At 44.4% G+C, this 24,462-nt stretch overlaps 2 protein-coding genes across 3 annotated transcripts in view; one reads left to right on the top strand and one right to left on the bottom strand.

Moving 5' to 3' along the window:
• Nucleotides 1–2,349: 2,349 nt before the first annotated feature.
• On the bottom strand, nt 2,350–9,708 carry Gcm2 (glial cells missing homolog 2). 2 transcript variants are annotated; one of them, XM_004628364.1, is made up of 5 exons: nt 9,625–9,708; nt 6,399–6,651; nt 6,200–6,312; nt 5,503–5,632; nt 2,350–3,287 (listed from the first exon to the last, which is right to left on the bottom strand). In XM_004628364.1, the coding sequence occupies exons 1-5, from the start codon at nt 9,706–9,708 to the stop codon at nt 2,350–2,352; spliced, it is 1,518 nt and encodes a 505-aa protein (XP_004628421.1). The 2 variants fall into 2 exon arrangements, with proteins under 2 accessions (XP_004628421.1, XP_004628420.1); XM_004628363.1 differs by having other exon boundaries at nt 2,350–3,291; nt 5,507–5,632.
• A 5,226-nt stretch (nt 9,709–14,934) lies between these two features.
• Sycp2l (synaptonemal complex protein 2 like) overlaps nt 14,935–24,462 on the top strand; it is a 76,562-nt gene continuing 67,034 nt past the window's right edge. The window contains exons 1-5 of the mRNA XM_023712124.1: nt 14,935–15,009; nt 16,794–16,931; nt 17,026–17,145; nt 20,237–20,341; nt 20,730–20,754. Coding sequence (XP_023567892.1) covers nt 14,935–15,009; nt 16,794–16,931; nt 17,026–17,145; nt 20,237–20,341; nt 20,730–20,754 — 463 coding nt within the window. The remainder of the gene's footprint in view (nt 15,010–16,793; nt 16,932–17,025; nt 17,146–20,236; nt 20,342–20,729; nt 20,755–24,462) is intronic.

Raw genomic sequence — 24,462 nt, 5'->3', positions numbered from 1 at the left:
AAAACTGGGCACGGTGACACAAGCCTGTAATCCCAGCACTGGGGAGACAGAGACACGAGGATCACTGTGAGTCTGAGCTGTGTAGCAAGACCCTGTACCAAATAAATACAAATAAAAATAATTAAAAAAAAATAAATAAATTTAAACTTACCACTGGTTGTCTTCGTGTCCCACGTTGGGCGCCACGTGTTGTACGTTATCAGTTGGAGGCAAAAGAAACGACAGGAAGACTGGATTAATATAGCCTCAAAGAAGGGCCGGCCAAATAACTCAGCAAATTAAAGCACCTGCAAGAAGGTACAGGGGCCAGGGGTTCAAACCCCCAGCTGGCCATGCCAATCCCACCCCTGGGGTGCACTGAGATGGCAACTGAGACTGCGTGCAGTGGCACACACCTATAATCCCAGCTCTTGGGAGGCTGTAAACAGGCGGCTCACTACAAGTCCGATCTAGTAGTAAGATCCTGAACACCCTGTAGACTCTTCCCTAAAATAACCCCCACCCCACCCCCCCCAAAAAAAATATATATATAGTCTCAGAGGTCTCACTGAGCTTAGTCTCTTTCTAAGTGAGCCCTGAGCCACCAAAACTTCTCACAGTTATTGAGGGGTACAAACAGGCTAAGGAATGTGAATGACTAGCTTGATATAAGCAAGCTATTATTTACATCCCCTACTGACATTCACCAAGCTCTAAGTTTACATATCACTGATTGGTAACTTCCCAGGTAAAGGAACATAGAGCAGACAGGGTGTTGCTTCCTGGAATCTGTTACCTTGTCTCCGGTTTGCTGGAGTTACAAGGGGCCAGTCTCCTCAGGCTCTGGGCTTTGTTCCTGGCTCCCTTAGGACAGTAATTTTCTGACTTATATCACTATAGGACAGCAAAAGTAGATTTGTGTGCACATTTTTTTTCGAAGTGCTGGGGTTGAATGCGGAACATGCTAGGCAAGTGTTCTACCCCTGAGGCTCATTCCAATGGCTGAAGAGGCTTTCTGTGATGGCAGTGGGCAGCACCAGATCTTTTAAAAAAAACCCATAAATCCATCAAGCTATGTAATAAGTTTTAATATTTAATAATAAGTTTTTCATATCACAAAATGAACAATGTCTCTTTCTATTCTTGTTTTAAAATAATGAAAGCATCAGTTACAATAATTTAAAATATATTTATCACATTAAATTGGACATTATGAATTACATTTATGAAGAATAACAAAGGAAGAATAAAGTTATATAGTATTTGAACAAAATATCTCAATTTTAATTTTAAAGCCTAATCACACAAAAAACTATTAGTACAGTAGCAACCCCCTCATTATACATCATTATCAGGGTGTCTCTGGTGTGCAGGACATCATATTTGCGTGTCACATGCCTGTAATCCAAGCACTTTGGGAAGTTGAGGCAGGATTGCAAGTTTTATTTTTACCTGGGCACTTAGAGAAAGCCTGTATCTGAATAAAATGGGCTGAGGATGTAACTCAGTGTAAAGCCTGGGAGTTCAATCTCTAGCTCTAAAAACCAAAAAAAGAATTCAGCTAAAATTATAATTCTTTTTAAAAAATATACATTACCATTGCCAGAGAGTTTTTTAAAGATAAACTTTGGCGATAAAATAATTAAAATTACTTTATAAGGCCATGCTAATAGGTTCTAAATGCGAAACAAAAATATGAAATGACGCTGGGCATAAAAATGAAGCAATTTCTTCCTGAATCTCTTCAGCCAACCTGTAGGGGCTGTATGAGGTCCAATGGGAAGGGCGTAGGATGAGAACCAGAGCTCTCCATTTCTCCTCCAGCGCATGCGCTAAATGAAGTGAGGCTAATGTCATTGAACTTCCAGGTCTCCATTTGGCTTATTGATTGATTCAGGAGTGCACACCTACTTCTATCTACTGTACCTGGTTTCCAAAGGTAGAGCCAAATTTCTCAAAGCTATCAAACATTTGTTGCTGATAATTTCATGAGCTGCAAAATATTTTTACTACTGTTCATATTTCTTTGCACACAAGCTGAATCTCCCCCAACCCAGCTACTTTGCATTTATTTATTTATTTATTTATTTTCATATTTTAGGGAAGGGTCTACAGAGTGTTCAGGGTCTCACTGCTAGATCAGACTCGTAGTTTAAAGCCTCCCAAGAGCTGGGATTACAAGTGTGTGCCACCACACCCAGTCTCAATTGCCCTCTCAGTGTACCCCAGGAGTGGGGCTGGCACAGGGATTGAACACTCCTGTCCCTGTGCCTGCTTGCAGGCACTTTAATCTGCTGAGCTATTTGGCCCTCAAGCTACTTTGCATTTTACCCCATGTACACACCCATATTGTGTGGGGAACAGAAATGTTCAAAACTCCTCACTGTCATAACTAAAGAGCAGACCTGCTCTGTCTGAGAAACTGATCACAGATCCCAGGCCAGACAGACACACATTGCAGGGGTCTGCTCCGTCTGTCCTGCAGGGAGCTGCCTCTTGAGGAAAAGCCATAGGGGTTCTGTTGACAGCGCAGTCTTCTAGAATTTTCAAACTTGTCCTCCCCGTGGGAGAGGCTGCCCTGGTGATTACAGATAGAGGGTCTGCAGCTTCTGCACAGGTGGACACGGGGGTGTTTTCAGAAGGATAGCTGCAGCTAGAAAGGCTGCTGAGCTCCTCCTGCACGTTGGCACTGTGCTTCAGCGTGGGGCACTGGTAGGCCTGGTAGGACACCCTGGTGGTGGTGGTGATCACAGTCTGCAGAGCTGGGCCACCTGCTGAGGGTGGCTCTTGGTACCGGCAAGAGAGCTCAGGGTTGTAATAAGGACATCTGGCCACAGCCTGGAGCTGTCTGTGGTCAGTTTTTTCCTCAAGGCCCAGGTTTTCAAGGCCTGGTTTCCAGCCACAGTGTTTACTGGTGAAATCAAAGCTGCTCTCATAGCTGCTGTAGGAATTGAGGTTATATTGCAGGGCATTCAGACGAAGCCAGTCTGCGTCATTCAGGATGCTGGTGGACTCTTTATAGAGGGCGGGAAATGGGCTTGGATTTGTGTATCTAGGGCCTGCCAAGTCATAGCTGCAAGGTGGTCTGGGCAAATAAATTTTGGGGTTTGGATATTTCTGGAAGGGGGAAGTGATGTCTCCTTGAAAGGTGGCCAGGTCACAGGGAGCTGCGTAAATGTCTGAGTTTGGGAAGGAAGGGCAGGCCTGCCCTGGACCACAGAAGCTGGTGTCTGGAATTATATTGAAGAGCTCTGGATTTCCCAGGAGTGATGTGTTGTTGAACTGTCCACTGCTGTCTGGATTCTCTCCTACCTAAAGAATGGTACAAAAACAGACAGAGGACATGCAAATGCTACAAGCATCCTCAAACATACCAACAGCCAGCCACGAAAATAACAAACTTCCAGCGGGTGGGCTCTGGGTTGCACACAGAGGCCTGCTACTACGGCACACGATCTTGACCTGTGGTCCAGAAGTTGCTAAGCTCGAGCTCTCTGAGTTGTGAATACCCCACTCTGAATGGGGAAGGCTCAGAACGGCCAGGAGGCATGGCTATGATGGCTAAGGGCTCTGTTCTGACCATAAGAGGGAAGCTTAGAAGCTACACAGAAGTGTTTTCAAATCTTGGCCCTGTCCTTCATTAAATAAGTGAATACTTTACTTTTGCTGGGCCTTAGATAGCTCATTTTAAATATGTGGCTTCAGTGTAGTGAAGAGAGGAGAGGAAGGGGCTGGGCTCCAATATCCGTTCCATGACTCTGCCCCCAATGCCCTAAAACTCTAACCAAGACCCACCTCCCTCTACCACTTCCAAACAGTGCCACTATTCAGATCATCAGATGTCTGAATGTCTTAGATTGGCATCTGACACACTCAGGTGCTCAGCAAGGTCAGTGTCTACCGAGCTCACACTAACACTGCCGGCCAGCCATGCTCTGGTGGAAAAGCACCACCATATGAAAATGCCCAGAGACATTTTATCTGCTCCTGTGCAGCAGCATTGCTATCGATTGGATCTGGAATGTCCCCAAAGGCCTAGGTGTTGGACGCTTGGTCCCCTGGAGGCACTATGGGAAGTGGTAGAGTGAGGTGGGTCTTTGTGAGAGTTTTAGGGCACTGGGGGCATAGCTGTGGAACGGATTTTGGAGCCCAGCCCCTTCCTCTCCCTTTTTCTCCTTTGCTTCTGACCATGAGATGAGCAGCTTCCTCTACCACACACTCCTGTCTGTTGTGCTGCCTCACTACAGGCCCGAGAGCAACAGGCCAGCCAGCTGTGGACTGCAACCTCTGAAACTGTGAGCTGAAATGAACCTTTTTTTTAAAGCTGGTTATCTCAGGCATTTTCTCACAGTAACAAAAAGCTGACAAAGCAAATGAGAAGGATCCCTTCCAGGATAATCCCTTTGCTCACTGTGGGTGCGCACAGACAGCTGTGATGGCAAGCCTGTTAGGGACAAGTGCCCAAACTGCAACCCAACACATTTATTTATCGCAAAGCGCCAGCACTGCAGTTCAACCTTAATGCTAGCATTTTAGTTTAGAAAAAAAAAAACAACTGTTACTCAGTGCTCAGCTTCTGGGGCAATGAGGCTTGTGAACTGACAGAGGGATCTGTGTGCCTGCTGTGCACATGCATCATGGGCTTGCCACCACAGACATAGTGATGTCCCGCTAGCTACAGCTGTGCTTTTTGAGGTTTTGATTACACATGGTGAACCAGTCCAAAAATAGGAAGTGGAAAATTCCAGGAATAAACAATTTATATCTTAAGTCATTAATCACAGTACATTTCTATAAGTGATTTTTAAATTAGTTATTGTTAATCTCTTGCTGTGCCTAGTTTATAAGTTAAATTTTATCAGAGGTATGCATAGGAAAAACATTGTATGTACAGAATTTGGTACCAGTTATCGTGCAGGCATTCATGGGGTGGGAGTTGAACTTAACCCCCCAGGATATGGGGAATCTACTGTCTTTCTTTTCCTTCCTTCCTTCCTTCCTTCCTTTTTTTGTGTGTTTAGGACAGGGTCTACAGGGTCTTACTACACAGATCGGACTTACAGTGATTCTCCTGTTTTCAGCCTACCAAGCACTGGGATTCCACCACGCCCAGTCTCAATCACGGCCTTAGCGGGCCCCAGGGGCAGGGCCGGCACTGCACCCCGGGGATCAAACCCTGGCTGCTGCGCTCTGCCTAAGCAGGCGCTTTAGTCTGCTGAGCTATCTGGCCAGCCCTTGTATTTCTTTCTTTATGAGCTGGATAATCACATTTGTATCAGCATAGCAGCACACATCCTAATTATATCAATTCCTGTAACCATTGTTTGCTTTATTTAAAGAAGAAATTAGACTCTATCCAAATATTCATTTAATGGATTTTTCCCAGAAGTATATAATTTTCACATAAAGTGAAACCTCTCTAGTTAATACGTACAACCTGGCATTTCAACCATTTCGCACTTCTATTACTTACAAGAGCATGGTGCGGTGAAAGTGAACACGGGTCGCGCGTGTCAGCCCTGCTTACCTCGGGCTCCCGAGCTCTCTTTTTCTGAGACTGGCAGAAAGGGGCCGTCTGCCTCTTGAGGGCACTTCTTCTAGCCTCTGTCTCGGATTTACTCTCTGGTCTTGGGTGATCATGAACCCCTTTGGCCTGGGTTAATGAAGAAATGAATGATCTCTTTGTTCCCCCAAAGGAAGCTGGCTATGTTGGTAGCTGGTCAAAACTCCCTCATGCCTGTCCCAAGATCCAAGATGTTTTATTTTAGCTTTGCAAAATGATAGAGAAAAAAAATTCTCAAAACACCATCACAAATAGACATCTTGGGGCTGGGGAGATGGCTCAGTAGAATAAGGGCTTGCCTGGCAAGCACAGGAGCCTGAGTTCAATCCCTGGATCCGCCAAATAAAACACAATCAAACAAGCACTAAATAGACATTTTAAAAAATGATGTGGGGTAGAGCCAGGGATAGAGCTCAGCAGCATAACACCTGCCCAACAAGCACCAGGTTGTGAGTTTGAGTCCTGGTACTAAGCCCCCATGAAACAAACAAAAAACTAGATGATTTGCAATAAGCTATTAAATGGATCATAGCTCAGCTCACTATATTGTGAGAATCTAGTGCGTCCCCAGGATGCACCCCCCTCCCCATGTTTCTGGCCATGGTGCTGCATGTGGGTTAGCCCAGGGGTCCCCAGTGGTGCCAGCACCCTTCCTACCTGAAAATATATCGCGCTACCATCGAGGCGCCAGAAATTGGTCACCGGGTATCCGCTGTGCCCTCGGCAAGGAATCAGCTCCAAAGCAGACTGACAGTTGGGGCAAACCTTCTCTGCAAACCCCAGACGCAGAAATATTAGCGACAAGGCAGGCAGGGAGGGAAGGTCGCTCAGGCCACCCTGCAGGGCCCACACGCACTCTGCTGCTTGAGCCGCGCCTTGTCGCAGATGGCCGGGCGCAGCTGCAGGCGAGAGCCATCAGGCAGGGCGCAGGCTCGGGTGCACAGCACCACGCCCAAGCACGACTTCTTGAGGATGTGGCCGTTGTGGTTGTTGGTGTTGCGCATGGCCCAGCCGCTCAGGTGCCGCTGCGCCTTCTTCTCCGCACTGCTGTAGATGAAGCGCACGTAGCCATCCGGCCACTCCTGGAAGGAGTCAAAGTGGGCTGGAGCCTGGGGAGAGGCAGAAGACGGGGACCACAAGCGTGCACGCTGCCTTTCTGACCACGGTAACTACTTGTTAATGTAGTGCTTACCTCTACGACACTGTACTGTATTCCTTCCCTGGCCTTCACCTCATGTGTGTCAAAAAGATAGAGTTGGCACGCCCATTTTACAGAACAGGAAGTGAAGGTCAGAGAAGGCTAGCACTGCCTGGCAGTGAGATTTCAGCCCCCACAGTCTAACTCCCGTACTGTGCTCCTTACCACTTCCTTATTCCACTATGTGTTGTGTTTAACCATTGGGCAAATTCTCCAATCATCAAGGTACCAGTGTGAAAAGCTAAAGCACTGAGCGTTGCTTTAGTACTCATATTCAAAGGTTTTTATTTTATGCACTACGTACACTGCAACAATGTCTTTTTCATCTATAAGTTCAAAATAAAATTACCCTGTAGTAAACTGTCACTATTTGCCAAGATAGCAGCTGGTTAGCCCGTGATCATTGGCCAAATCCATCCCATTCCTTGTTTTTGTGTGGCCTCCAACTAAGAATGGTTCTTATATTTTTAAATAGTTGGAAGAAAAATCAAAAGGAAGGTTCTGTTTTGTGATGCACGAAACTTGCATAGACTTCAAATGACTTTATCTATTACATTGGTTGGAACGTCCCCATACATGCTTGGGCCCTGGCGTGGAGAGCTGAGTATTTGGAACAGAGACAGTAAGGCTCGCCAAGCCATGCTATGCAGCAACTGCAAGCAGCACAAGGAAGCAGAGGCTGGATAGACAACCCGCTACAGTGGCGTAGGTGGGAATTCAAGGGAAGTTGTAGCAGCCAGATCGATTGGCTTGAGAGATATGATGCAGGGTTAGAAGAACATTACAATAATAGGAAACCACTTATAACTGTTTCCCCTCCTGTCCCAGAAAAATTAGACCAAATAGTTACAAAACTGAAGTACAATCAGTTGGACAATTCAGACTTGTGCACATTGTTAGCATTTTCTATCCTAAGAGTAATAATATTTCAGGGATGATTTTATTTCCCAAACTACAAGAATATCATTGAAATCATCATTATTATCAATAGGTACCAGTTTTCTTTAAAATCTTACAACTGACATAAAGCAATACACTGATTAAAGGTAAATCATGAATAAAATATATGAAATGTTATCATATATGATAATGTAAGTGTACTAAATGGATCATAACTCAGCTCACTACTTTGTGAGAATCTAGCACATCCCCAGGATGCACCTCCCTCCCCATGTTTCTGGCCATGGTGCTGCATGTGGGTTAGCCCAGGGGTCCCCAGTAGTGCCAGCACCCTTCCTACCTGAAAACATATCGTGCTACCATCAAGGTGCCAGTAACTGTAAGTTTGTTTTCCAAGCAAACATCTTTGTCGTAAATGTGACTATTTCAATTTAAGGATCTGAATAACAAATGAACATTTTTGCAGAAAAGGGAATGCTTTCGTGCTCCTGCTTAAGGCTGTGGACTAGGACCCTAGGTCATGCACCACCAGCTCCTAAGATTCGGCCACTGGAGATGAATCCACGGAAGCTGTCTTTTTAATGAAACAAGAGCAAAAATTTCCAAGATTGGGTTTCATTTGCTCTAGTATATCAACTGTGTGTGTTACAGAGAGAGAGAGAGAGAGAGAGAGAGAGAGAGAGAGAACAAGTGAAGACAAGAGACGAGACGAGATGAGCAGAGGAGAAGGCAGTCTATCTGGACAGGCCTCTGAGAGCACTATCCAGCTCCAGCACCTGATGACAGGTCGGTAGCGAGAGACCTAGGCACTTCCAAGTGTTCTCTCAAGGTTTCGCTCTTTCTCTCAGCCAGAGCAGGCCTGGAATGGTGGTTCCAATTTCTTTGTTTTTTTAAAAAATGCCATTGTTAGTTTTGAGACATTACTTACACTCTCTGACTAACAACCATTCTTCCAGGAAAAATAGTTCACCTTTACCAGGAAACCTAGAAGACTGTTGAGGGATGAGCCTTTTTCTAACTAAAAGGCAAGGTTAGATGATTTCTTGTGAGGGACCACCGGGCTAGAAGTCAGAGGGAGGCACGCACCCTTTTGCCACAGTGATTCCTTGCACTCAAAAGTAGGCAGACTTTAAAACCTGCAAAGGACACCAGTGTACCCGCTTGTATCCAAGAAAGTATCCAGGACCCTGCCGCTGTGAGAGGCCACCCAGGGCGCTAACGATCTGCCTTTCCTGCAAGAACTGGCCAGGCTGAGGGGCTGCCAGATCTCCCTTCAGGCCCGCACTAGGAGGGAACACCACTGGCTCGCCTGGAAAGCAACTTCGCTTCCCCCATCTACTCCTGGGACTTGCAAATCACCTTTTAGTTTTAATTAAAAGAAAAAATATGACCAAGTATGGCCGCCTCCTTCATTTCCTGCCCTTGGCACCCTTCCAAGCAAACCAAAACGAAACAAATTCACCCTGAAAGGGGGAGACTTCCTAGTCATTAAGAAGTGAGCGTTGAGCAGGCGCTGCCTCAGCAGGACTGCGAGCCCGCTGCATCCAGGCGGCAGAATGCTTGGGAAGAGATCGCTCCAGCGCACATACGCGTTTTACACTCGCGTCTCCTCCGTTTGCGGCCGTCTCACAGTTTGGCTGCTAAGAAGTAGTACTATTTGCAAGTTTTCCCTGACTTTTTCTTGGGTTTTAATTAAGTAGGCAACAGAGAAACATTTGATTTCTTCTTTAATGAAGGCACAGCGAAGGGAGAGGCATCGGACCTCACCTGACTACAGGAAGCAGGAGTCTGAGGTTCCCTTCTCTGCTTGCCGGGTGTTTTCGGAGAAGCGCAAAGAAATCGCCTGGCGCCGGCGGAGCTCTGAGCCCAGCCCAGCCTCTCCCAGCGCCCAGGAACTCCCTGCAAGGGCCTCAGAAGGCGCGCGCGTCCAGAGACTGGGCAACAACCTGTGCGCGTCCGTCCTCCGAGGCTCGGCCCCACTCACCTGGGGCATCTGCGGGTCGTTGATGTCCCAACTGAGAGCCATCCGGCGGGGACTCTCCGGATCCTGCGCGGCGTCGGCTGGCATCTGCGCAGCCTCGATCGCCCTCTGCCCGGGATCCTGAAAGACAGACCAGAAAGTAAGAGGTGTGCAAGGTAAAGAGGTGGCTTGTTTTCCTTTTGGGGAAGAAATTCGAGCGAGCGAGCGAGCGAGCGAGCGAGACAGACAGACAGACAGACAGAGACAGAGACAGACACAGAGACAAAGACAAAGACAAAGACAAAGATAAAGACAAAGACAGAAATCAGAAATCCAGAGGCTGCAGGTGGCGGAGCAGCAAGGCCCTGTCCTCTGTCGCGGTGCTGAACCGACTCCGCGGCCCTGGGCAGTTTTAGAGACTTGGACCCCCGCGGCCCCGCCCACGCCCTAGGAGACAGAGCGAATCGCAGCGGGAGGGGAGCCGAGCCCCAGAAGGGAAGTAAGCGAAGACTACTGATGGCAAGTTGGAAATTTCCATTTAAATTTGAATCCGCTTCCACACCAGCCTTGGTGGTTTGAACGGCGCTTGTTTGAGGCCCTCAAAGCAGGTGTTTTTTTTTTTTTTTTTTTTTTTTTTTTTTTTTTTTTTTTTCAGGTGAGCGTGGGGGCTACACGGGGTTTCCTCGCCCGCTGGGCGTCCAGGTCTCAGCATCCGTACCCCTATCTCCTCGTTTAGGGCAGATATGTCGCTGGGCTCCAGCTGCAGCTGTTGTGCGTGTCCCCAGGACTGTGGGAGACTGTTTGGGACACCCACGGGGGCACCAGCGTCCCGTGTTCTGCGGGCTCAGGTACATCCACGCTCCCGGGGTTGCGGAGAGACCTGACCCTCGGAAAGCCCTAGAAAGTGGAACAGGAGAGAGGGGTGAGATGAATTTGGGTTGGTGGAGAGGACGGGGCCAGTGAGCCCTACTAAGAGGAGCCTGGCGCGGTGGCGTAGGTATTTCCTGTACTGTAGAAGGCTGCGGCAGGAAGATCCCAAGGTTGAGCACATCCCTGGCAATTTAGCGATTTAGCCAGACTCTCTCAAAATTTAAAGGGGGAACCGGGGGACATAGCTCACTGGGAAGGCGATGAGTTCATTGTGCTGTGCCATAGGGGAAAAGGAAAACTGACCAACCATGGACTGTTTTCTGCTTTACCTGTGAAATAAGGGACTGGGGCTGAGAGCTCCCATGGCCACCCACATGAACATAGATCTTTTAAAAAGTCTTTATTGATATTGTCGTGGAACTAGAGGACCCTGGCGGGGATGCTGTGGCCTCTCCAGGACTGGGATTGAGCCTGCTCACCTGGGTATCAGCCTCTTGGGGTGACTCAGGCACCTGGGGCGCCTCATAGAAGAAGTCAATGGAAGTCACTAGAGTCGCTGTGCAGCCACCCCGGGGCTTCTGGAATTTAGTCCACGCTTGATTAGAAGCCAAAGATAGCCCTGGGGCCACTGTAGGGAAAGGAAGCTGCGAAGTCGGGTTCCTTCAACCCTGGGGCTGGCGCCGCGCGGGCTAAAGGGAGCACCCGCTTCTCCCACAGGCTGTGGAAGAGCCGGTAAGTTCTGGGCCGAGGACCTTGCAAAGGAAAGGCACGCCGACCTTCCCTACCAAGACACAACCTTAAGGCTGGTTTAGAAAACAGAGCCAGGCGCCAGAGGCTTCTGCAGACCGAGTGGCGTTTCAGCTGGAGTCAGCTCTTCTTCTTTTCTTCTTTTGGTTTTGGGTTGGGGCCTTCTTCCCCAGTGAAGGTTTGAAAAAACAGAACAAAACAAAACAAAACCCAACCAACCAACAAACCTTCATCGAGCACTTTCACTTAATCCAGTGTGTAAAGTCCTGTTGTTTTTGTCTTTGAAAATGGAAATATCCACTATTTTTGGTAAATTGATACTCTGTTAAATGTGATAACTTAAGCTAGTCTATATGTCTAAATGTTTTAAAAAGAACTTTGAAAATAGCCACTGAACATTATGTCTTAAGAATGCATAAAATTATTAGAGTAATTGACAGAGCATTTCTTGCTTCTATGCTTTGACATTTAGAGAAGCCCTACTCTTCAAAAATATAAATGAATATGTCTTTTTTAAAAAAATGTATTTTAGTACAGATCACTACAAGTCTTCCTCCTGTTTTCAGCCTCCCAAGAGCTGGGATTACAGGCCTGTGCCACCATGCCCAGTCTCAGGTGCCTTTTCAGCATGCCCTGGGGGCAGGCTGGCACAGCATGCCTGGGATCGAACCCTGGTCTCTGCACCTAGTCTACTGAGCTATCTGGCTGGCCCTTGTAACATCTTAATGTTACAGTCAAATTCATTTTCTTTCTTTCTTTCTTCCATTCTTCTTCTTCTTCTTCTTTTTTTTTTTTTAAATTGAGACAGGGTCTCTTTTGTAGTTCAGGCTGGCCTTGAACTCACTAAGTAGCCCAAAGTGACCTTGAACTCACAGCTGTCCTTCTATCTCAGGCTCCTGAGTGCTGGGATTACAGGTATGTGCCACCGGTCCTGGCAGTCAACTTAATTTCTGAATGGATTATGGTGTCAAAAATGTCATGGAGCTGCCACCATATTAATGTGTGAAGAATTAGAACATATATTCCAGGTTGTTCAAAAGGAATGTCAGGGCACTCAGTGGCCAGCATACGAGTAAAAGGAGTTAACCATAGTGACAATATACTACCTAAGTGAGTAGAGAGTGTTATTGTCTATTCTGTTGTTCTTGTTTTATTTTATTTTATTTTTTTCAAACTGGGGATTAAACTCAGGCCCTTGCGCTTGCCAGGGAAGTGCTTATTCTACTGAACAATCTCCCTGGCTCCTATTCTGTTATTCTTAATATCTCCTGAAGATTTCAATACATTTCCACCAGAATTTTGGAGGATGTATTTTCTTTCCCATCTGAAAATAATTGATTATAGAATTTTCAAACAAATCATATATATATATATATATATATATATAGTACCAGGGATTGAACACAGAACCTTCCTCTTGCCAGGCAAAACACTTATCCCACTGAGCTATCTCCCTGGCCCCAATTTATATATTCTTTAAAGTGTATTTAAGCTGTGTTTTGATTACTGCCTTTTATTTTGTGTTAGTTCTTTTCTGCCCTAATATTTGCATTGATTCCCAATATTTTAAATTCACGTTGTTCCTGTCTTGGTTACTACTTTAATAATCAGAAAAGCCCATTCAGAAAAAAAAGGAATAAGCCGCTGAATTTCCTAGGTGAAAAAAAAAAAATCCCTAGGTGCAGACTAAAATAGGTAAATGAACAAAAGTGCTGTGCTTTACCCGGAAATGGATTTGAGCGGTACTGACCGGAACCTTGCGGGGAAGCGGGTGGTGGGGTCCACAACTGCTGGGTTTCTGAAAGGGGAATTCTGTTAAATGTATTAACCTAACCTTATGTGAAGATCACAACACGAACGGGGCAAGTCAAGTTGTTCACAATATTTGGATCCGAGGAAACAAGAAAACTGCCGTCTAAATTTTTGCGTCGTGTCCACTTAGCTCACCAGTCTGAGACCAGGTAGCCACGAGCACAGGTAGGTTAGGAAAAATGGGCAAAAAACAGTCGATTGATTGGCTTTTTATTTTTTACATCCCCTCCCGCTGGTCAAAATATTAAGAAAAGAAAAAAAAAAAGAGGCAAAGAAAGAGAAACACTGTCTTCCGTGGTGTCGGGAGCGATGAATTGCAGGTGCAGGTCTAGCTGATCTACCCGGTTATGGAGGACAACCAGCTCCCGGGGTCTGTCCCTGGGAGAAAACCTCCGTGCTTGTGCACGGGACGCCCCTCGGTGTCCCTGGAGACGCTCGTCTCCATTTCTCGATTCCTCTCCGAGTGCCGCCCCGGGGCCGCCTTGCAGGCGCGCGTGTCTCGGGTCTCAGGCCCGGGCGGGTGAGGCGCAGGTTTCCTCGATCGGAGTTCTGCGCTAGGATTTTAAAAGCCTCCGCCACCTGCGCCCGCCCGGGCGGTCCCCAGCCGGCTGGGCTCGCGGGCGCGGAAGAGCGCAGCCGGGGCTCTGCGGGATGCGGGCGGTGAGCTGGCAGGCTCCCCCAAGGCGGGGACTGGGGGGGGGGGGGGGGGCTCGGGGCTCCGGGCGGGAGGGGGGTCGGGTGGCCGGCGGTGCGGGCCTTTGGGAGCGCTTCGGTCGCCCTCAGCTTCCTCAGTACTGGGGTAGTGGCTCAGAACTCCGCGCTCTCTCCAGTAAAGCGCTCCGGGAGCCAGGGCGTAGCGTCCGGAGGCAGGGGGCACCCGCTTCTTCCCGCGGGGCGCTGGGTGTCGCCCTAGCTCGCCCTTCCTCCCCGCAGCTACAAAGCGCGGGCCCTGACCTCCCCGGGCCCAGGTCTGCACTCCCAAGGGCTGAGAATTTCATTGAGAACTGCAGGGAAAAGGACAAGGGCCTTGGTACCTCCAGAGCTCCTGCCTTTCAGCTCTGAACTAGTATTCACGACCGTTCTGCTGCGGGAGGAAAAACGAGTGATGTTGGTTGGTGGTATTCACAATGTTTTTCTTATTACAAATGACCATATTGTCAAAGATACAGATTTAAGGGTTTTGGTGAAGTATGGACAGGCAGGATTGTTAGCCCAAATCACACAGAGTTTTAAAAATTTTTTGTATTACAATTTTAAACTAGGTGGTAGGATGATGTTATTTAGCATGGCAAAATCAGAAAGGTGGGTCAGAAAGCTTTCTTGAAGAAAATGCGTAATAACTCATCATTAGATTTTCTAGATGTTGCTTATGTGGTTGCGGATGTTTGATTATTGAACCTGTAGTATGTAAGTCCTAGAGTAATGTCTGAAATTATGTCATAAATACAAGAGTTAAACTCATGGCTGAGCTGGAAAAATATCTCTCTTGAGTTCTTAATCTGATCATGGTTTATTCAAAGCCTTCCTTCTGTTTTATAATCGCCAGCAGAGTTTAAATTTGTCTACTTAAGATGATCATATAGTCAAATGATGGTTAACGTGCTTCTTGACTGTATTACAGACTATGTCAAAGAAGCCTGGATAGAAGTGTAGGGTTCAGGGCTGGGGATGTAGCTCAGCAGCATAAATACCTACCTGGCAAGCCCAAGTCCCCAAGTTCAATCTCTGGGACCTTCCCCCAGGAGGGTTTGTTTGTTTTGCTTTTCTCTCTATCTTACTTAGATCTGTAATCAGTGGTATGGGCAAACAAAATTTTCTCTTCAAGAAAATAACAAACTTTAATTTGTTTTAGAAGTTAAAAAGCATTTCTTTGAAATAGTTTTTGACAAATAATCTTTTTATTGCATGCAGAAAAATGAAGATGGTTTGCAGTCTGTTAAGGAAGATGATGGCTTTGGGAAGACCCAAGGTGCTTTCTGGGTAAAGATCATTAATTTGTGTTCTTTTGATTTCTGTGCTCTTGGCAGGGAATCGGAGCATTGCTCCTCAGCAGCAGAGAAATCTTGTTGGTTCTTCCATAATTTCCTTCCCGTATTCAATATATTACTACACCTATTCAATTTTACCTCCAACCATCCTGCTAGTATCGTAGTCTGTCTTAATGCCCAGTGTTTTTCCAGGTGGAAGTAATACAGCAAAGCAGCCAGCTATCATTCCTGCACTTGTGGAAATTAGAGACTGGCAGTGAGCCAGAGACAGGTAAAGTAGGAGAGTAGGACAGAACAGGGTGCTGGCTAGAGAGTGATCAGAGTGCAGGAGGCACCTGGCCCAATTTTCTTAAGTGGTGCTGGAAGGCTCAGCTGAAAGGTCCTGTTCAGACCTCCACCGGCGGGCTGTGGGGAGCGCGGCGTAGGCACACAACTGCCAGTGTGAAGGCCCCAAGGCCAGGAGGACCTTGGCTCACTCAGGACTCACTAGTTGGAAGTCGAGCCTGAAGAAGTTGGCCAAGATCCTATCACTCAGACCCTTGCAGACTCAAGGGTTTGGGTTTATTCTGAGTGCAAGGGAAGCCATGGCAGAGTTTGCAGCAGGCATAGTGCTGGGTTTCTGAGTTAGAGAACACCAGAGGGTGGTGTCCCCAGTGCTGGTAAACTTTCCGGTCCTTGCTGTTCCTATGGAGGGAACGGATCTGCTTTCTTAGGGTGGTGGTGAGACTAACTGTGGCTACCTGTAGAGCACATGACACACTTGGCACCAGTGGCCCCACGATGTGGTGACAAATGATTCTGTTTACTTGAAGAAACTTCAAACTCTGCTCCCTCACTTAAATCACTAGTAAGAATGAGGGCCGGCCAGATAGCTCAGCAGATTAAAGCACCTCCTTAGGCTGATGCAGGGACTGGGGTTCGATCCCCGGCATGCTGTGCTGGCCCAACTCCGGGCCACACTGAGACTTCCATTGGGACTGGGCATGGTGGTGCGTACCTGTAATCCCAGCTCTTGGGAAGCTGAAACAGGAGGATCACTATGAGTCCAAGCTGTGTAGTGAGACACTATAGACCTTCTACTAAATACATAAAGTAAGAATGAATGAAATTATGAGGGTGTTTGGGCCTTTTTTTTTTTTACTGCATTAAATACAATAAAATAGTTTCTTATTAAAGTAGTATTATATCATTTAGCCCATAGGATTAGACTAGATTTATAAAAATCATGCCAGTTATCACATAGATATTTGAGAAATGTCTTGATCTAGTGAATAATATTTAAAAGTATATCTTGTCCAATGTTCAGACAGAAAAGGTCAGTTTTTTCATTGCAATCAGTTTTTGATGCATCTAAGTATTAGTTGTCTTCCTTCTAGTGTCATTTATGACAGTAAGCAATCACAGGCTTGGATTTTCTTAGTGTTGAGCAGCTTGCAAAATTGCTGAGTATCTTCATATGTTTATACCCAAATCAAGCACAATTTTCCTTACAGTGGTGGTTCCCGAGCTGTAGTAGGCATTGGGATGACCCATAAGCTCCACCAGACCCCACGGGCCACCAGTGTCACCACTGGTTCAGGAACTGCAGCCTCAGAACTGTCTGAAGCCAACAGACACCTTAGTCATTTACTGGTTATGGACAGTAAAAGAACTCTATTTTTTTTTAACCCTATATTATTTTGCACTGAGTTAGTACTGATAATTATATTAGTTAGAAATATTCTTAAAAATATTCTTGGGGAAAAAGAAGTAATTCACCAACTGTCACTTCTTCAGCTTCAGTCGCTTATCACTGATGCCTTCCATGGTAAAGGATTTCAGAAAATACAAGAATATCTTGAACAGAAAGAAAGCCACTTTCCTCAAAAATATGATCGTCTCCTATTACACCGTCTTGACAGATCAATAAATAAGGCAAGTGGGTTGGTTTTTTGGGAGACTAAAGGGAGACTGAAAATAATGTATGATGATTTGTAAGAGTTTTAATGTAGTCTGGTCTGATATCTAGGAACTGGATAAAAAGGCATTTCAGTATGTTTCACTGTTGTTGAAATGTATTCAGCGATTCTTCAAAGACCACCCCAGAGAAGATGAGCACTTGCTAATCCAGCAGGGACTGATCCCAAAGATAAGTGTCATACTTTAATTTTATGATTTTTGGGTAACTTAATGTGAGGGGCTGGGGTGTAGGTTTGGCTCATGTTCCAGGCTCTGGCTTTGATCCCCAGGACTTCAAAAACAAAACTACTGTGGACTAGATGGATGCATAAAGAATTATATCTATTAATATATAATTTTCAATCATATATTAAATGCATGTTTCCTAAGTATAGGCTGGTGGAATACCTTAAGGATGCCGGATTGAGGCAGGGACAACTCATCTCCTTGACAAGCAGTGGCATGTTTTAATTACATTACCATATTTGGCTGGGAAAGACAGGATAAGTAGGAGTAACTTCTGATAGTATCAACAAGATTAAACCTAGAAAAGAACCATTAAAACTTCCTTTTGCCTTTGTAATGCTATAATATCTCACTTTCTACATGTTGGATAGATCTGAAAAAACCAAAACTTTTGTTAAAGTCACATTAGAAGGTCTTTTTACTTTCTGAAATGAGCATGAGGTAATGTTCCAAACGCCTTCATTAAAGGAACCTGGGAGCAATGCAGCATCTGCAAAGTGTTTTGCTGCTCACATCTCCCTGGAGAGGCCTTTGCATTTGCTAGTGAGAAGGCAGGCCTGGCATGGAGGGCTGACCTGTTAGGATGAAGTCCTTGATGAACTAGCGAGACTCTAGCACCTGGAGTTTATCAAGACCAGTTTAGGCCAAGGAGATCTTGAGTTCAGTCCATCTCACTCCTGGGCTTCTAGTAATTATAGGTCTGACACTTGGAGAGAGAAAGAATCAATGTTAGCCTTGCCCAAGCTCAACTCCAGGACTCTAAAAGTATTTCTAGGGGACCCTAAAGATCGGCTTTCATGTCTGCATTTAGGTCAACTTGCCTCCTTGACACACTCACTCACGCAGTGACCGGAGGCAGGGGAGGGGGAGCAGGAACAAGCTCCATGGATTTTGAAATGGGGCATGATGACCTGAGGGTATTTGGCAATTAAGTTGATGTTGGGGGTATATGAATTGGATTATACCCCAACCTGGTTTTCCTATTTAGGGTTAAGAGTACTTCCCCAAGGTTTGACAATGTCAAGTCCCTACTGAAGTTCAAAATCAAAAAGAAGTTTCCATACTACAACCAAATTCTTGTTGGTGATGGGGATTTCATAACCACAATTAGGTGTCTTCTACAACACACTGTTATTTCATATAACTTTGGGGCAAGGAGAAAAGATCAATATTATGGAGAAAAAGATACTGACATGTGTACTTCATATAGCCAATTATTCACAGGTTAAATACAAAATAATTGGAAGTTATGCTTAAGTAAAAAAATTTCCCATGGAAAGGAATGAATTTAGCTTTGTAGGCTAAGGTCTGGGAGGATCAAGCAACTTGTCTCCACTGTTTTATTATTGTGTCATTTCTATTGTCTCCATCTTGTAATGACCCAGCAGTGGACAGCTGGGGTGCCTTTTGGATGACGTGTGATTGCAGCACATGGGAGGGCTCAAGGAACACTTCCTGTTCCCAGATATGGATCAACCATTGTGGCATTTCCCCCATTCTTCCACATGTATATGCAACCAATCCATGTGTGGGTGTGTTGGAGGGAGACAGGCTTAGAGATGGGATGTGGATTGGTGACAGTATTGAAAAGCAGAACATTTTAAGCATGAATACAAGGAAAAGAATATAGCTCTGGCCATGAGTTCCACAGGAAGAGATATTTATTTGTTTTTGGAAAAAAAGTTTGCTTCAGAAGGTAGATGATTTAATGCAAGTGTTTGTTATCAGATTTGGGCTAACAGCAACTATGATCGTAGCGTCATCACTGATGCATAAAGCACGTTACAGTCACCTGGGGAGGTTCAACACTGCCCAGGACGCAGCACAAAGGATTTGCACTCCGTGGGTCTGGGATTGCCCCAGGCACTGGGGGTTTTCATAGCTCCCCAAGGTTTCCTGATCAAGAATGGAGTGTTTATGTTCTTTAGTTGGGGGTCAAGAACAGACTGTTGTTTAGTCAGGGTTCTGTGGGTCCTGGGGTCCCATATGCCCTAAGTTTTGAAGGTCAAACCCTTATCAGAGTTGTTCACTGAAAGCTCCTGTCACTGACTTGAGTTAAATTGATGATTTCTAACTGTACATATAGGACTTTTCTTTCTCTTTTAAATGTATGTACATTTTTTTCTTGTATGTGTGACCAGTCTCAGCAAAGATGATCTGCTTTATTATGTATATTTTAGAAGGGTTTACAGAAGTGTATTTTATTTTTTTCCCATAATTTTTTTAGAAACAAATAGCAATGAGACAGTTTCAAACCAAATTGGTAAGACAGTTTCAATAATTAACAGACTGCATACATTCTTCCTAGTGGTTAGAAGTGTATTTTAAATTAAACAATTTTAGCTACTTACTATGAAGTTAGACAAATAAGTCCTACAGGATGAAAAATCCTCTAATTAACTGGAAGCTTTTGGCAGAAGGAAGTCTAGCCCAGGGTGTATTTACTGTAACCATAACTACCACAGGGATACTTTCTAAATTGTGTGTGTCCTTTGATATGTGTGTTTTTGACTGTCTCAAACCTACAAGATTTCCCCCTTGTACTGGGGTCATTTATCTTTCAAACTTTCCTCATTAGAGTGTGGCAGAACACACCTGAAACACCAGTGCCTATAAAACCAGGCTGAGGCAGGTGGAACTCGAGTTTAAGCCAGCCTGGGAAACAGACTTTATCACATAATAAAAAATAAAATCAAAAAACAAAACTTGTAGCTCAGTGTGAATACCCAAGGCCCAATCCCCAGTGCTGCAAAAGAAAACCAACAAACTTGCCTCGCTAGCTTCTTCATGTGGCTTTCTGGTAGCAGTTCTGCCTAAGCCTCTGTTTCTTGCTAGTACCTGAGAACAGAGGACAATTCTGGAGTGTGGGCTCCATTCTGGTGTTCTGTTGACAAGGGGCCTTAGAGTCGGGCCTAACTGAAATAGTGTGGAGAGGGGAAAAGCCCTTCGGGATTATTTTGCTCTAGGGAAAAACTTGTCCCGTGAAACTTTACTGAACGGGCAGTGATTCTACCAGTGTTTCTTCTCTTGTGTACATGGCTTCCTGGTTTGAAAGGACGACAAGCTTTCTGAGCACTGAAGCCCTAGCCTCGGGCACAGCACTGATGCAACTCGTAGAGGACTTCCTTGACTCCGCGCTGGTAAGGGCGGCCTGGCTCTGTGGAGCAGGTCAGCTGCTGTGATTCGTAAGGCTGGACTTTGGTTAAGATGTGAGTTCTGTTACAAGACTCCACGTGTTAAGAATATTATGTGAAATAATAAGCATGAATATATATATGTGTGTATGTATATATGTCCAATGTGATAGAAACATGAGCTAATTCATTTTTATACATATGCATATTATTATTCATTTGATAGTACACTTTTTTAATGAGATGATTGAAAGTCAAGCAGGCTTTCTCTGATTCTTCTGGATTTAAAGATTTTAACACTTTGCTACTATTGTGATTGTTCAAGCACTAATGACATAGCCTAGAATGCTGTTTTTAAAAATATGATTTGTACTTTTTCTTTTTTTCTTATTAGATTATTTCCAGCAGTAGTATTAAAGGTAAGTATTGACTATTACCTTCTTATTAATAGAATATTGTGGTGCAGATAAAAATATTTAAATGATAGTTAAGAGTAAGCAAGTTTATACATTTAGATTTACTGAATACTATGGTCGGTGATCTTGAATTGCATTGTATTGAAAAGAATGTCTCAGGTTGTCTGACTGCCTGTTTTCTTAGCTCTAGCCCGTTTTGGCTTCTGTCTTCCTTCAGGTAATAGAAAGGTGTTTTAGTCACTGAACTGGCAGAAGCCTAGTGCTCTGTTTTCGAGGTAGTTTGTCGCACAAAGTTTCTTGTGCTGTGGGCTTGGCCCCCAGGGCAGCTGTGTGAGAAGAGGTGGGTCTCTGACGCAGGGCCTAGGACAAAGTAAACAGCTGCTATGAAGGGATTAGTGCCAGGATTCCGGAGACCAGACTCGGTTCCCACAGGAGTAGGCCACTGTGGAGTTCCCTGTCCCATCTTGTTCTCTTGCTTCCTGTCTGGTCATGTGACCTCCTCTGTAGTGTGCTCTACCATGGTGATACCTCGGCCACCAGGCCTCTCCAGTACAGGTGGAGGATGGTGCCTTCTTGTCTCTTCCTTCTCAGTGCTTATTAGTTCTACAGGATTGCAGGTTTCATTTTGGCATATTTACATAGTTTCTGGTATTAGAGGTTGGATTTTTTCTTCATTCAGTATGATGTTGACTGTGGATTTGTCTTGTACAGGTTTTATCATATTGAGGTAAAATCCTTCTGTACATATTTTTATCATGAAGAAATGTTAAATTGCATCAAAGGCTTTATCTGCAACTATTGAGATTATGTGATCCCCCCCCCCATTCTGTTTCTGGTGTATTGCATTGACTGATTTTTGTGTATTGAACAGTCTTGGGTCTCTGGAATTAAATCAACTTGGTCATGGTTTGTAATCTTTTTAATGCTTTGTTGCATTCTTTTTGTAAGAATTTTGAGGATATTTGCATAGATGTTTATCAGAAATATTAATGTGTAGTTTTCTTTGTGGAATCTATATTGAATTTTGAGATCAGAGTCTTACTGACTTTATAGAATGAATTTGGAATGTTTTTCTATCTTATTGAATAGGTTGAAGAGCATTAATTTTTTTTTCTTTTTTCAAGTTCTGGTAAAACTTGAAAACCAAGTAAATCTGCCCAGTCTTATGCTTTATTTATTTATTTATTTATTTTCAGAACCGGGGATTGAACTCAGGCCCTTGTACTTGCCAGGGAAGCACTTATTCCACTGAGCCATCTCCCCAACCCTATGCTTTATTTATTGAGAGACTTTTTATTTCCCCTTTGATATCATTGTTTAGTATACATCTAGAAATTCACTTCTTCTAGATTTTCCAATTTATTGGGATGTTTTAAAAATAGTGGTAACAATTCTCTGAATTTCAGTGTTATATGTTTGTCTTGTTGCTGAGACAAAGGACCCAACATCCAAAGCTAACAGGGGAAAGGTCTATTTAACTCACAGTCTGTAGAGGTTTCAGGCCATAAATGGCAGTTCCAAGCTCCAAGGCAGGGTGGACAGCAGAGGGGCATCACAGGGGAGACACTGTTCATAGGAAGCACAAGGCAAGGAGTGCGCATGCGCGCACATGTACACACACACACACACACACAAGCAAGGGACAACCACAGCTCTTTCAAGTCCTTGTATCTTATCCAGGCTACTTAGAGCGGTAGCACTCATACCCTAGCCTTGCACCACAAAGCAATCCCAGCATCAAATGCTCTAGATCCAGCCACCTCTGAAAAAGCCCCACCTGTGACCTCATGAGTCTTTAGGGGACATCTAGACACAAGTCACACCAATGTTCTAACATCACCTTTTTGTATCTAGTTTTATTAATGTGGACCTTCTTTTTCTGATTGGTTTGAGTAAATGTTTGTTATCAATGTAGAAAAAATAGTTATAAAATTGCCTCTTGGGAATGCCTGCTTAGATTCTGGTATGTTGCATTCCCATTATCATTTGAGGAAAATTTTGAATGCTGAGGTACCTGGATGTCCATTTTTTCTCCCAATTTGGGAAATTTTCTTTTTCATTGAGTAGATTTTCTGTGCCCCTCTTATAGTACAAAAACTTACATTTGGTTTGTAAAATCTATCCTTGAGGTTTTGTATATTTTTGTAATTTCTTATTTATTGCTGTCTGAATTTAACAATTGATCTACTTTATCTTCAAGTCTTGAGATCGTGGCTCTGCTTGATCAAGCTTGCCAATTATATTTTCTACTGAATTTTTAAAATGTATTTGGTACAGGGTCTCACTACGCAGCTCAGACTCAATGATCCTCCTGCTTTCAGCCTCTCCAGTGCAAGGATTTCAGCCATGCACCATCATGCGGGGGCTCGGTTGCTGGCTCAGTGCATCCGGGAACAGGGCCAACATCCACTGAATTTTTAATTTGGCCTATTGAGCTTTTCATTTTTTAAAATTTTTTACTCATTTTAATGGGAAAAAAGATAAAATAGCAATGAAACAGTTTCACAACAGGTTAGCATGACAGTTACGATAAATAATACATTGGATGTTATTTTCTTCATAGTGGTTATTCTGGGGGCCTGCCCCTTAGCTCAGTTCTTTAAGTGGCTGCTTCACCAAAGCAGTCAGGCTCAGGTTGCTGTGGTTCGATCCCCACAACTCAAGCGAGCCAAACCTGCCCTGAAGGCATTTGGAGCAAAATAGCGAGGGACTTGTGCAGTTTGAATGAGTATGGGCTCACTGTGTTAGAGTCCTTCATATGCTTTAATGTGTACTAAAGCATTTCTGCTGTTGCTATGGAGCTAAGTTTCTGGAAGCACGACCTCACTAAATCTGGGTATACAGGTATTTCTTTCATAGGGGGACTTCATTTCCTTCAGATGCGTGCGTGTGCATGCACACTCAGAGTGTGACAGCTGGATCCTGTGGTGATTCTCTTTTTAGGAGTGGCTGTACTAATTTACATTCCCATCAACAATATGTATATATTTTTCTCTATTTTCGCACCAGCATTTTTTAAAAAAAATGTATATGGTCTCACTACGCAGCTCAGACTTGTAGTGATCCTCCTGTTTTCAGCCTCCTCAGCACTGGGACTCACCAGCATTTTTGTTTTTCTTTTTTTTATAATATTCAATCTGAGGAGGGTGAGATGAAATCGCAATGTAGTTTTGGTTTGCATTTCCTTGATGGCTAAAACTATTGAGTAGTTTTTTCTTATATTTATTTAGTATTTGTACTTCTTTTGAGGAGGGCCTATTCAGGACATTGGTTCATGTTTACTGACTTGAGTTCATTTTTTATTTTTCAAAAAGAAATTGTTCTCTGAGCTCTGAAATAAAAACACATGTTTGATCTAGTCAAGATGCATGACAGGATCAGTCAGTGCTGTGGAACAGCGCATCTGTATCCTAATGAAGGGGCAGGTAGAAAGCGTGGAGGCTGCTGGGATGTTACGGCCCCTCTTATTTTCTTTTCTGTTGCATTTTTGCTGTTTGCTTTCCTATGTGTCTTTTTCTTGTCTATTTTTCTTCCTGAGTTTTGACAGAGGTTCTTTTTTTTTCATAATTTTGTTGATAAACAAATAGCAATGAGACAGTTTCAAATCAAATTGGAAGGACAGTTTCAATAATTAACACATTGCATACATTCTTTCTAGTGGTTCATTGCTGTACAAGATGTGGGCATGAGATCCTATTTACAAACACCATT

Source organism: Octodon degus, unplaced genomic scaffold (genome assembly GCF_000260255.1).
Source record: "Octodon degus isolate 3935 unplaced genomic scaffold, OctDeg1.0 scaffold00023, whole genome shotgun sequence".
Lineage (NCBI taxonomy): Eukaryota > Metazoa > Chordata > Mammalia > Rodentia > Octodontidae > Octodon > Octodon degus.
This window is presented reverse-complemented; position numbering and strand designations above follow the sequence as displayed.

Excerpts from the sequence above, each read along its gene's own strand:
- Gcm2 (XM_004628364.1), bottom strand. The coding sequence starts at position 9,708 with ATGCCAGCCGACGCCGCGCAGGATCCGGAGAGTCCCCGCCGGATGGCT. Across the intron at positions 6,652-9,624 it reads ACGACCCGCAGATGCCCCAG|GCTCCAGCCCACTTTGACTC; the intron begins GTGAGTGGGGCC and ends GCCTCTCCCCAG. Across the intron at positions 3,288-5,502 it reads AGCTCGGGAGCCCGAGGTAA|GAGAGAATCCAGACAGCAGT; the intron begins GCAGGGCTGACA and ends TTCTTTAGGTAG.